Here is a 14,039-nt window from a genome sequence, read left to right on the forward strand (position 1 = left end):
AATCGTACAAGGTGAGTGTTATTGGCATTTGTTGTAAAGCATGTGGAAGACTGTCGTTAGCACGTGCACTTCGATGAGGAATCGGTTGCGTTGGAGCTTGCTGGGTATGAGTTTTCTTGGGCTAATGTTACGTAGTTTGTTGTGAGCGGTCAAAGTAAGCGACATTCTTTTGTTCTCTACATTTTGCCCAACTGATTTTCCTCCCTTTATGGGCATGAACGCAGAGTAGAAGAGTTGCTTCATTCGCACATGTGCTTTCCTAAGCCGTCAGGTCTCGCTGGCACCATGCAAACTACCGCCGTATCAACGCTATCAGCTGAACTCACGACAGCATGGCACGGATTTGGGCGTGACTTGTTGTGTCGGGGCGGTGCTACTTCGCGCCATTTAGATATCTGCAGTTGCTTTCACAAATTAGCGAGCAATCGTTTCCTCAAGCCGGCGAGTATCCCACGGCAGCTGTTCAGTGTTGTTGCATCAAGAATCAGACTGGGTCCAGCTTTTGACATTGGTGAGCTTCAGGTCTTTCTACGTGTAGCTTACTGGTAACATTTGCTTGCTTCACAGTGTCTCTGCATTCTGGCAGTCCTTTGTAGGCAGTGAGGTAGAAAGCCTTGTATCTATTCGTGGTTGTCGAGCCCTCGTCTTTGATTTGTATTCTCCTTAGTTAATTAACCGCGTACATACAGCCATTGACCTTGAGTGTGCGGTTGATGTTCCATCATGAGTGGGCAAAGTGGGAGTGGATTTACGCCTCCTGCAAAAAAAGGTAGAAAGTCAGCTGTAGGAGACACGCACGTATGCGGTTCATGCGAAGTGTGGGTGCAGCTAGGTAGCTCTGCTACGTACAGAGAACGTCACGGTGGGACTGAAATGCGACACCCTGGCAATGAGCGTAATGCATCCTCTTTTTCTTCCTACTTGTCTCGTGGAAGCAGTAGAGCATTCGATTTGCGACCAGACAGTTGCCTCTGTAAAGCCTGCTTTGCTGATTGTTTAAGAAGACATCCTAGAGAAATCCCTAGATGGCAGAAACAATGTGAGTTTCATTGTGCTGTGTGTCACCAACAGTGTAGTGAAACTTGTACTTGCGGAGAAGTGAAGAATTGGTCTGGCGTCTCAGATGTTCCACAGTGCCCTCAACTGGTTTGGAAGAGGTTTTTTGGCTTAGAGCAGGACATGCACTTAGACAGTTCCATTTGTGAAGAACACTTCCAAATGATGAAAACTTATCTAGGATGTCAACAGTGCAAAATATGTGATCGAGGTGATTGGGATAAAAATTGGGAGATGTTGGGAGAACGAGCAGAAGTAGTGTCACTTCTTTTTACTCAGTTTGAAGGATTTCCACAGCTATCTAGCAGAGACTGTGTATGTGGAAACTGTGCTGCCCTATGCCTGTCTGATCGTCAAATAGATATTGCCGGGGACCTTCTTTCAAATTTTGATAATAGCAAAACTATGGCCAAAGTCACCTTGTCAGCTCTCCATACCCTTGAAATCGATGGTTATTTAATGTACAAAGATATCATATCCTCCTTTGAAGATGCCATGAGAGAGGCCAATACCTGCTTAGATAGTCACTCTTTGAAAAAGAAAGTCTTGTGCTTTCGAAGATACTTTGAAAAACACGTGGACAGCATAGATAAGTATCGAATTCATGTTGGTCCTAGAAAACATGGCTACATGGAATATGACGAAACATTTTTTCATCCAAAGGGTGCTGCAGCTATGTACAGAAAGATCATTGAGACTAGGTCAACATCATTTACAGCCCAGAACTTTCGTAATTTGATTAAGGAACAGTGCAGCATGCTACCTGTTTCAGGAAGGTTTGATTATCGCTCATTGTTTTCAGATGAAGGCAAATCTCTTTGTCATTCTTTAAACCAGTTTATTCATCCTGAGTTAAAACGATTTTTGGAAAGGTTTGCCAGAATTTCAAACACCACTGAGGTTAAAAAGCAATTGAAGTTGCATATGGTCATTGCATTACTTTGCAACTTGCTAGATAGAAGGTCTTGTTTTCTTCAAACTCTGCTAGGATTGTTTGCATTTGCTAATGGCCTTAGAGACAGAGGTTTTCAGATTTTGGGTATGTTTGGGATTCTGCCATCCATCCAGCACATCAGAAATCATGGCAAACATTGGGCTGTTGAACGAAAGTTGATTAATGAGTTAGATGTGATGCAGTTTTGGAGAGTGACTGTTGACAACTTGGAATTCAAGATGGCTTTTGCGAAGAAGATTTTTAGTGGTGGATACCAAAAGCGAATGCTGCATCTCCTAACAGGCCAAGTTTCACATCATTCCCCACCTGCAGAACCCTGTCCAACTGCTTGCCCATTAGCTAGCTGTGAGGTATCTCGACTGCCTGAAAGCTTGCAAGAATTAGATTTCTTAGACTTGACCATGTCTGAACGAGCACATTATTGTAAGTTTGCATCAACCGTGCTTTCTGTCATTGGTTCCGCAGATCGTTTGTTTTGCAAACCATCAGAGTGCTCCCAGTCACTTCTCCAGGTCTTATGGACTAGGTTAGAGTCATTCACACCTGCTGAGTCTGATGTGATCAAATATGCAACAGTTAGAGAGGCATACTCAGGTAGACCAGAAGATGTTGCATCATACCTTATTGAACTGAAGAAAGATCTTTGCATAGGTCAGGAAGGCTTTCCATGTTATGTTGTTGTTGGGGGGACCAACAGCTCTATGCTATCATGAAGAATCTAAAACGTAAAGATCTTGACACTTTTGAATGGCTTTTTCCTGTACCTGGTGATTGGCATTTTATCAAAACGGTGTCAGAAGTTCTGAAAAGTGTGTTATGGGATGGAGGGTTTCACGATATAGCAGCAAATTGTGGCATGAAGAAGGAGGTCTCAAAGTGGAAGGATATACATCGAATTCTCATAGCATTACTAGAAGCCCTAATGAGAGCAATTTTAAAACATTGTCACGATACGGGCCTTTTTGACATTTCTGAAGATCTTCAGGACTGGGGAAAATTTGAGATCTGTGTGCAGAAATTGTGCAAAGGGAAAAATGAAGTTAGCCAGTTCTGGTGTAATTTGCTTCACTTCCTAATGGTCTACTTTGCCTACTATATGGCAATTAGATCAGGGAACTGGGTCCTTCGCAATGCCTGCATAAAACAGTCCTGTGACCTGCTCTTTGCATATGCCCGTGATAAATACGAGGTCTTGGCTGTCCAAACACTCAGTGATGTACTGACATACCCTACTGCCATCATCCAGCAATTCGAGCAAGGACACTGGACAGCGTCAAGATTAGGTGTACCATTTCATAATCAAGCGCTAGATGAACTGCATGAGACTGAAATCAATTGTGGCTTAAAGCAAGTTGTGTCTAGACCTTCCCACTTTCAGATAGTTGAACTTAGCAATTTCCTAGCCTATCTGGAAAATGTGGTGTCTTGTTTTTGCTCTGATGTTGGCAAAACTCGGAAGTCAAAAATAGTGCACGACACTCACTTACCAACTATTGTGACAGATTTGGTTGAAGAATCACTTGATTTGAAATGTCTTGATGCTGTTGAGTTGCATAATGTGTTTGCCCATTGTCCCAAGTCACTTGACAAGCCAACTAGGAGTGACCTGCTAGACATAAGAAATGCTGGTAGGAGACGGTTGGTTTCTTATGTAAGGCAATATGCTTTATGTCCTCCTACAGAAGTTCCAGGAAAACGCAGTAGACAAAAACTCCGGACGTTTACCACCCGTACATCGATTTCAAGAGAAAAAGCTAAAGTGCAGAAAGCTACTCGTTTGCTGGAAAATGCATATGCACATGTAATTTGTAGTGGAGTTGCCCTTGCCCAGACCTGTCCATTACCACTCGCAATAGCAACGGGCAAGGGTGAAATTCGCCAACGACCCAAAAGTTCAATCAGACTAGCGTTTGTCAGGGATCCTGTTTTGGCACCAATCTTTGCTACTACATGCTCTCTTTTGACAGCCAATCAAACTGCATTTGACTTTGTTATTGACTTCCTTCGGGTTCTTCATCAGCCCCCTCCATCTCAAGGGGTATCTCTGCTTGAATTTTGTCAATACATGTGGCGTCAAATTGTTGTGAAAATGGGATTTTTGCGAGGGGCTGGTAGGGTTACTATTGTCATCGACAAACCAGAATTTCTGCCTCCCCCTAGGCAATTACTTCATTCAGTGAGGCAAAAGAAAGTTGGTGTCGAAAGCAAGTCATCTTATCAGTTTCCATCACCGTCTGAGAAAATGCCTCTTGGCAAAGAGTATGCCTGTGCCTTGGCAACACCAGATTTCAAAGCAGGCCTGATAGAGTTTGCTGCTGAAACATTCATGCAGTTAGCTACGGAAGAGCTTCATGTTGGACAGTCTGTTTTGATTGACTCTCCGTCTTTTGAGCAACCATTGTTGCTGTCACCTGTGGGTAGGTGTGAGAAATTACCCAAAAACCAGAAAGGGGAAGGGGATCAAGGTGTATGGTATCACACTTGTAAGAGCCCCTTTTCTGCAGTAATAGTGTTTGCTCATGATACGGACATCTGGATGGGTGGACTGGCATTAGATGAGCTAGGATATTTTTCTGACAAGTTGGTATATGTTGAGCTAAGACCAAATTCAGAATTTGTTACCATAAGTGGAATATCAAGTGTTATGAAATCTCACCCTAATTTGCAAAGTCTGTCACACCCTGCTGCATGTCTTCTCGCGGTGTACACTCTCAGTGGTACTGACTATGTCAGCTCATTTTTTGGAATGTCACATCACGCTGCTGTAAAACGGTTTTTGAACAATATTTCTTTTATTTGTTCTGACCAAGAGTTGGTCCTATTTGAAATGAGGGAAGATGGCTATTTCGAATTCTGTTCCTTGTCGTTGCCTGCGTGTATTAAGTTTATAATGTGTTTGTACTATGACAAGCACAAGTCTGTCTTTTCCAGTCAGTCTGCATACAGCTTAGCTCTGGCTCTCAAAGATGCTCCTATCCCTCATGAGCTTGCACTAGTTTTGCAGTGGTTAGGATATGCTGTATCAGAGAACATGACCGTATCAACAGTTCGGCAGTGGGTTGATTTATTGAGACGCCTGACATTTCATGATAGTAGTGGAGGTCAGAATCATGAAGCCAATATGATCCCATCCTTGCCTGCATTGCACCAGCATGTACTGCGTGCAGAGTATGCCATCCGGTTGGTATATGAGAGTCGAGAGGAGACCTCATCCTTCCTTTCGTGTACTGGCTCTGGCTGGTTGATAGATGAAGGTGGCTCTATTTCTGTTTTGTGGGATACCAGGCATGATCAGAGTATTTTAATAAATGTTTCCTACAGATGCACCTGTCAGACAGGCTGCAGTGGCAGCAGGGGAGGATGCAGAAATTGTTTCCAGCAATGTAGGCCTTGTACCACTAGATGCAGATGCAGAGGCAACTGTAGAAATCCTCACAACGGATATGGCGTGTGCCCTAAATGCAAAGAAACTGTAAGAGAGGATGACTTGCAGTTAGGCTGGTCTGATGTTGCTGTCATTTCATTCGATTCAGTACCCACACCCTCTGATATCGATGCTTGTGCATCACTACCACTTCAGGTTCATGCCCATGCTGATGATATAGATAGCAACAGCTCAGACACTGATTTAGATTTGGAATGGGATGATGGACTGTCAGAAACTGCAGTAAGCCTACATGGGCAAACCCTTCGTCTGCCCGAGCATTTTCCCTCCTATGGGGACATGGGCCAGAGTGAACTTCAGGCAGACATTTCTGATGTCAGTGACGATGAAGAGGACTGAGGACTATGAAGGTATTGGTGAAACTGCTTTGCTGTTGTGTGTTATAAATTCTCTGGATAAAATATAATGTACTCGATATACATGGCACTTTGGTTGTTTCAATTATGTATTACCACCCATGTAGTAGTTTACGTAATTGTAAATAACTTTACAAGTCTAATGTGTAGTAAGATGGAAATTATAGTTCAAAACGTCTGAAAAGGTAATTTGGCTCATCCCTATTGGCAGTGTCTTCAGATCTCTCTGTGTGTGTATGTAGGTGGAGTCACACTGGTCAAGAAGTGCCTCTTTCTGTTCTCATTAGGTGCTCACTGGTACGTAGCCTAATTGCTAAGTCGACGTCTGTGTCAGACCAATATCTCTAGACTCACTTGGCCATCTGCATGCTGTAATTGCAACGGCGTATCGTACTACTTTGTTGCAATAGCAGTTTGCGTATACTGTATTAGAAATATTCTAGCACAGTAAATGAATGACAGTCTACTATGCCTTACCGGCGACATCCATATTTGTACTGTACATGTGTGACTGGTATCTCTGCAAGCAGTTGGTACGTCGTATTTGCACTTACGCGTTGCGGTAAATCTGTAAGGACATCTCGTGTATAGGTCCCCTTCTTGAGTTTGCAGGGTAGTCACAACAACCGGGCCTCTGGGGGCCCATGTACCGGTCAGATAGTGAAGGCTTCTGTTCGACTGGAGCTACAATGTAGGGCAAAGCTCTGCCGTCATAGAAATACGTGTGCGTGGATGAATTTCTAGCTCGTCCTGTTATCCGGGTCTACTGCATGTGTATACGGGACCTGTTCGAACATAAATTCTATGGTTGTTTGGTAGACTGATTGCGTTTCCAAGCATTACGTAGGTATATACCACGTCTAAAATGGTGTGATATAGCCCAGTCAAGTACATGCCACATTACGACGCTGCTTTTAGATGATATCGGTTTGCAGGCAACTTAAATGTTTACATTATTGAACTGGTCGTGATGGCTTTAAAATAAGACAATTTCGACATAAAGACTACTGCTTCTGTATCATCTCTCTAAGGCTTCTATGAAAGCAATACTTCTTCCACGTCCAACGTCTGTAAGGATTCTAAAATCCGCTCCGAGATGTTCTTTGGCTCCAGCTACATTTTTACAATGTTTCGAGTACGATCCTTTGCAATACAAATAGCTGATTTTTTCTATCTTTGCCTACAATAGCTAATTTTTCCTATCTTTGGCTACCAACGCCCCAATTTTCGACTGACATTCCTCTAATACAAACAGCTCTTCAGGGCCTGTACACTCCGACGACCGGTCGCACTCCCACATCTCGTCGCACTCCTACAACCCATAGCACTCCGATTGCTCGATACCAACCCATCGCACAATACTGACCCATCGCACTGGCACACAATCTTCCCACCCTCTAGCCGATGTGCACCACCCACCCTCTACGGCCATCTTGGAACATCCAAACCGATAGTAGCCGGAGCCGAAGCATTCAAAATTGACATGGGAAAGATTTCTAGTCGCATATATTGTACCTTGGGAGGGCATTTCTATGTAGCTCTAGACATACAGTATCTAAGAATGAAATTTGCAATAGGCATTACAAACGCCGTGGAGAACACAGCTTTCGGCTACAAGGCCACCAAGCAATACACCAACTCGAAAGATCTGTGTCTGTCGGCGAGCGTATGAACGGCCACGTTCTACTACAAAACCTGTACAAGTACAACCTGGCAAGCAATTTCGAAAACGTGGACTATCTACAAGTCGAGCGCCCAGACGATCTACGAACAAATCTGGAACCAGTATCCAACGTCTTTGTCGACGACCTCTTCGTATGGAGTCCAAGACCACGTCTCACCAGAGTCGGAAGAACCGCCGCATCTGCAGCGGGTGTAGAAAGAACGAGTGATCCCTGTCCAGATTCGAGCACACGCGGACATGGTGGTGCTTCCAGAGCGTCTACACGTGCAGATTGTAGCCAGCTGTCCATACGAGAGACACAGACACTTCATATATCGAACATGGTACAAAAGATCCCCGCTGACAACGAGAATGTGCTACGTGTGTACAAATGGAAGTATCCAAAAACCAAACAGACTGCGATCGTAGCATGAAAGATCGATGTGGCAAAAAGTTTGATGAAAGAGCTCTTTGGAAGGCTACTAGAGTTCCTGGAAGGACTACAACGCAATGGAATTAGTTTGTACTGCATAATGTACTCGAGACTACTCTGGATGTCTGGTAAGAAAGCAATCGTAGACCACCTCGTTCTCGAGAACGATTTCCTACCACTGTGAGATACACAAGACAACCCAAATAAGATTCTGGCAAAAGAAGAGGGTGGTCAACAACTGCCTGTCCTTCCAATTCCGAGAAACAGCATGTGGATCGCTATGAAAGGGCAAGTCCTACAACAAGTAGGTATGCCAGATCGAGTGTGCAGGCGTCCAAGAAAATCTGCGAAACAACGTGGCCAACTACAGCAAGTGTCTCGAAAAGAAGCTCGGCGAAACGTTCGACAACCCGGACGTGCAAGCTCCTGGAATCTGTCGCTTCGAGGTGTCGCTGTACGGAATATGATCTGAGTAGGCGTGCTTGGAAACAGCGAAAGAAAACGTCTCGCATGTATACTCTCTATCGACAAGTTTTCCACTATTCTTGGTGCAACCCCTATGCAAGAAATGGAAGACCCTAGCGTCGACTATAAAATGCAACATGGTACTCCTGTCAAAGCATTCCAAAAGCTGTACGCTGTCTATTGGGGCCTTACGACTACCGGCCGTATCTGGAGGTTGTCGAAGGACTACACAGATCGAGAATTTGTAATTCTTGAGGAGTGCTATCTTCTGTTGTCGGTATTTGCCTTCGGGTTTGTGGATATATCCATTCATGCCGTGATTCTGAATCAAGACGACCACGAGTTCACAATACAATATGCACCTATTGAAACCTGGAAAGTAGAACGTACCTAGCTTGCAGCAAAGCCCCGTTCGTACGACATCCGGGAGAAGATTCAGAGCCGACACAGGGCAAACGACCTCTACCAAACACCGAATTCGTTCAATGGAAGTGGAATCGCAAGATTTGGCACGGCGATTGCGACCTACATCCATTTTCCTCAAGAAGGTTTCTAACACCCAAACGGTTTCTCTGTTCTCTACTCGAAAGCGTCGGGACATGTTGGTGGAATATACTCTGCTAATCCATGAGAACTGACGAAAGGCCGCGGCCACGAAGCGAGAAGCTCCTCTGCAAGCCAAAGAGGTCAAACGAGCCACGATAGTGGCCAGGCGTGAGGAACCCGAACGGCAATTGCAAGAAGCACAAACTCAAAAACCGGAGATCGAGGCCTGGTCTGAGAAAACCTGAGAGGCCTTTCATGCGGAAAGTCGAGATTATGATTGCAACAAAAGCCAAAAAAGCTTGTTAATCTATGGACGGACGGAGACCAAAAGTTTGTGCCGACACACCTCGAGATATCTGGCCTGCAGAGTTTGTCCTAGACCAACCAGAGAGTGTCCGAATCCACCCTTTTTGTCGCACTCATTTCTCGGGCAGACGTTATTACACACTCCGGCTGAGAGGAGGACTGTCCGATAGCCTGTTGGGCTCAAACAAGAATATCCAAATTCTTGTTTTAGTTTCGATCGAGCCGATACTAGCAATGCGAAACTGACGGCCTACCTCCATTCCACATTTGCGAGAAACGGTATGCTTCGTTCGCTTTCGACATCGAAGGATACGATGCTCCTTTCGGTCGGTATGGTAAGCGGAAAGCCATGCTAACCAGAGTACGCGTACCTAAGGAAGTGGGCAAGAGGATGGAAACTATTCTACGTGAAGAACTGGAGTTGGCAAAAATCCGAGCAGAAGCTCGACTACGCATTGGCATGACAAGACCGCCTCGGCAAGATGTGCATATTACTCAAGACAAAACAGAACAAATGTTCCAAACTAGAAGAGCTCCGGAAGACATCGCGTTCTGCGTCGAGGCCTACGACGAATGCAACTTTCGGTAGGACGGAAGTTTGCTTTCCAGATCCAAGTTCGCGTGATCCTGCCTAACACTTCGGAGAAACAGATCAAAGCCGATGCAAGTCCTTTTGAAGTCCCTCTATTGTTGCAGACTCTACAACCGGCGACGATACAATACAAGCACAAGGCCATCCGCGTAGCACTTGAGTCCGCTCTAGGCGCAACCTGCCGAACCAAACGAGCAACTCAAACATATGCGGGTATTGCCGACACTCGAAAGAAAGCAGTGGAAAACGGTACGAACACTATACGTTCCTCGCGAGTACTACGTAGAAGCCTAACGCACATAAATCTAACGGGGTGTCGCATAGTATGCACTGGATTTAGATGGAGATTTGGACGCTTGCAAAGAATTCGTCTAATAAATGCTGCAAGCCGATCCATCCTTGCTAGCACACGTCATGGTGCTGCAAACGCTCTACGTCCGCACGACCAAACGCGGAAACAAGGCCTTGTGCGTCGAACTCGCTTTAGCACGTATAGACCAACCACTGCCGACCCAAAGGTAGAGCAAGGACGTCACAGCGAGTGGTAAAGAGGATGCCACAAGGCGTGGTACAGAAGGTGCCACGGCGAGCACGACAAAAGACGTCGCAGAGGGTGCCACAGAGGACGTCTTAGAGGAGGACGTAGGGAGTGCTACAGCGAGTACTAGCGAAAGTATTACAGAGAGAGCCACAGAGTACTGCACACCTTCATTAGACGTAAAGCGACTTCTTGACCCAGACCCCGAGCAGTATATGGGGCTAGAGACACTCCCAACCGGCAGTCCGTATCCTATGAGAGGTAGAGAGAGGAGGATACGTGGAGGTACGTACTCGAGATGCAAGGCAGGCTCTACAAGTCTAACACTAGTATCGAACATAATGTACGATGCACCCCGAAGCTCTTGGGAAAAGACCTGGAGTTGCGCATCCACCAAAAACGCTACTCGAAAAAGGCCAAAGGCTCCATCTCCTCTGCAAGGCAAGACATCGCAAGAGAAAAGCCAAAAAGATAGAACACCTTTCCAGAAAAATGGAACAAATGTGTATACTAAGGTCTGGGTGTCTACATTATATTGAATTACAAAATTTTACGGCGCGACAAGGACGTACTATATGAAGTCCAAGAGAGCTATGATCGGATAGGGATACGTGCAGGAGAAGTTTGGAAAGGGCGGCCAAAAGTCTAAAACAGCATTTGCAGCGCAGAATTTGTGCTCCGGATGTTGCACCGATCTACTAATTTCAGAGGAATACGGGTGGGAAATCATTGGCTACATTTTGTCGGAAGATATACAAGATCGGATCGTGCTCGACGAGACGGAATGAAAGAATGCGTATATAGTACAGTAACGTCTCTACCCCGGCGACGAATTGGAATTTGCCTACGGGAACCTCGTACTATGCAACTGTTGCGGCTTCGTTCTAGCTTGGTACTGGGACAAGTGGAGAAAATCGAAAAATACAGCCCACAGGACAGAGAAACTCTGAAAAGACAGGCAAGTAGGTAGGCTGAAAGAGAAATCTAAAAATACAGACAGACAAAGAAAATCCAATAATACAGACAGACAGGGAAATTCCAAAAGTACATGAAGGTAGGTAGGCAGGCAGTCAGAGATTGACGGCTAGTTAAGAAGGCAGACGGGTAGGTAGTCTTTTCTGCACCAGAGATATCTGCACACATCTTTGCACGCGTATCCACACCGATGAGCATACAGAGCCAAGGCCAGACTCGGATTGTCAGAAGAACAGATCTTCAGAACCGTCTTCCATAGTTCTTCGATCTTGGGTCTCCTATTTTAGAAAATCTCGTTTGCGTTCGGCGGTTCTGTAGTGCACCTCCATGGCCTTCAAAGGTCCGTATCCCTTTACAGTACCGTTCACAACGGCAACAGTCTCCTCGAGAAGCTCTGTGTTGCCCTTCTATCCGCAAACCAATGTTCTAGATACTCGACTCGTCGTGTACCACTGGCGATTTCCTCCACGGTTGTGTAGAGCGTATCGGTAGAGGTAGCTCCATGATCTACAGGGATTGGAACACCCTCCTCTACGAGTACGACCATACAAGTCCAAGTCACAGGGGAGGTCCAACCGTGGTTCGTGTTTCCATTGTAGAACGTATTGTAGTACGCTGTCGGTCGTAGTTGTTTCAAATGCAGAGTCGATACACCAACTTCAGGTACAGACCGAAGCTAGCGATTGGCGAGAGATCTAGAAAATATAGATCTGGGGCTTGTAGCGCCGAGGTATACGACCATTGGGTTGTCTGCGATACGGAGCCTTGTACTTGAGTAGAACAATATCTCCGGAGGCCTCCGATGACACAACCTCTCGTGTAGTGTAAATGTGTCTAACTTTGTCACGTTTCGTCGACGATACAACACAGTCACCACCTGGACTATATTATACATTCCCGCTAGAATACGCATCTGTCCACCCATACACACTGTTGCATAATCTATCTCAACTTATCGCTCTGGCACGGGTTCGAATACCGTTCCCCACAAACAAGCGACATCAACAGAGATCTCAAATCGACACCTCTCTTGTCTCCGAGCAATTGTCGAAAGGAGCAATAGGGATTCCAACCGAATAAAGCAGCTATTTCGCATCATCCACATGTATGTCGTAGCAGTCGATGCTATTCGTCCGTGCGTTGTCGGAGAGAACCGTGTCGTTCGACGAATACACCAATCTTGCTATAGAGGGATTCTATACTGGTCTATACACAAGGGTGTATAGAACTCGATGCCATTGTCCAGAACAACTATCTAGCTCTAAACATAGCCTGTTTCGCAAAGTGCAATGGTTGCAGAACCAATATCCACAGAGACAGCAACGCATAGCGAGCCGATACGATACGTACACGATCCCTATAATACCTACCCGTACACCCTTTAGAATAACAACAGTGGTGTCCGACGAAATGCCAGGCAAACGTCCAATATTTATTTATAGAGCAGTAACTACACTATTGTCCGATACGGTGCCAGTGCTATGACCAAAACCAATCCCTAGTCTACATGAGATGTTAGACAACAGAGTGGATATATCGACTATAGAACACTATGGCTATCCACTCACACACAGACTAGTAGGAATAGACATAGACAACCTCGAAGATATTTCGCAAAAGATAACATCGTATACACGATGCCTCGGTAAAAATCGAGGAGTAGAGATCCCATCGCGTCTTTACAAGCTACAACCGGGATAGATACCTTGCCGTCGTATAAGCAACGAATTCGGTTGGTAGTGCAATCCTGCCATTTGTCCCACAAGATGGCTGGCAAGTGTAGATACGACTAGCCTCTGGACACCACAATGGATACCTTGGAGCGACTACGTGCCAGCAAGAGAAGCGGAGTTTGCTATACAGAAAGGACCAAGAATTGGTAGCTACTCATCGAACAGCACAAGAACAAGCTGTATGTCCGAAGGCCATATTGGTATAGTGTGTTACAAATACCTCGGGTAGATCTGGATACTTAGTTGTGTAGAAGTAGCAAAGCCATGGAATTGAGAAACTATACTCGAGCTCGTAGTATTTATCAATACTACAAAGTATGCAGTTATGAATTGCAAAGGAGATTACACCTACAAAAACATATACTACGCCTAGAACAACATATACTACACTTACAATAACATACACTACACCTAAAAGAACAGATACTACACCTGAAACAACAGATACTGCAACAGTTTTGCTCTAGAAAGGTCTTGGACAACATATCTTGTCTACTTCGAGTTGGAAGGGTTATTTTATTTACGAAAATCCATTGGATAGCCGGTGTCTAGTTTGATGGTGCTATAGATAGTTTTTGGCTTTCCTCTTTCGATGTCTTGCTTTGCTGTTTTTGTGGATGCGCAACTCCATGCGGGCTCCAAGAGCTTCGGATTGCTTCATATATTGTGTTTGATACTAGTGTTGGACTTCGAGAGCCTGCCTTGTATCTCGAGTGCGTATCTTCAAGTATCCTCCTCTCTCCACCTCCCATAAGCTTCCATACGATATGGACCGCCGGTTGGAAGTGTGTCGAGCCACAGAAACTGCTTGAGGTCAGGGTCCAGACGTTGCGTTTCGTCTAGTGGAAGCGTGGAGGACTCTGTGGCGCTCTCTGTGATTCTCTCGCTAGCACTCACTGTGACACACTCTCAGCATCTTACGACGTCCTATGTGGCACCCTCTGCGACGTCTTCTGTGATGGTCGCCCTGGCACCC

At 45.3% G+C, this 14,039-nt stretch overlaps 1 protein-coding gene across 1 annotated transcript; it reads left to right on the forward strand.

Moving 5' to 3' along the window:
* The first annotated feature begins 2,360 nt into the window (after nt 1–2,360).
* On the forward strand, nt 2,361–5,795 carry LOC134195248 (uncharacterized). The gene has a single exon (XM_062664253.1). The coding sequence runs from the start codon at nt 2,679–2,681 to the stop codon at nt 5,793–5,795; it is 3,117 nt and encodes a 1,038-aa protein (XP_062520237.1). The 5' UTR covers nt 2,361–2,678.
* The last annotated feature ends 8,244 nt before the right edge of the window (nt 5,796–14,039 follow it).

The sequence above is a fragment of the Corticium candelabrum genome, chromosome 19 (genome assembly GCF_963422355.1).
Source record: "Corticium candelabrum chromosome 19, ooCorCand1.1, whole genome shotgun sequence".
Classification (NCBI taxonomy): Eukaryota; Metazoa; Porifera; class Homoscleromorpha; order Homosclerophorida; family Plakinidae; genus Corticium; species Corticium candelabrum.

Bases quoted from the DNA above. Each gene is read 5' to 3' on its own strand.
- LOC134195248 (XM_062664253.1), top strand. From the start codon at position 2,679: ATGTTATGTTGTTGTTGGGGGGACCAACAGCTCTATGCTATCATGAAG.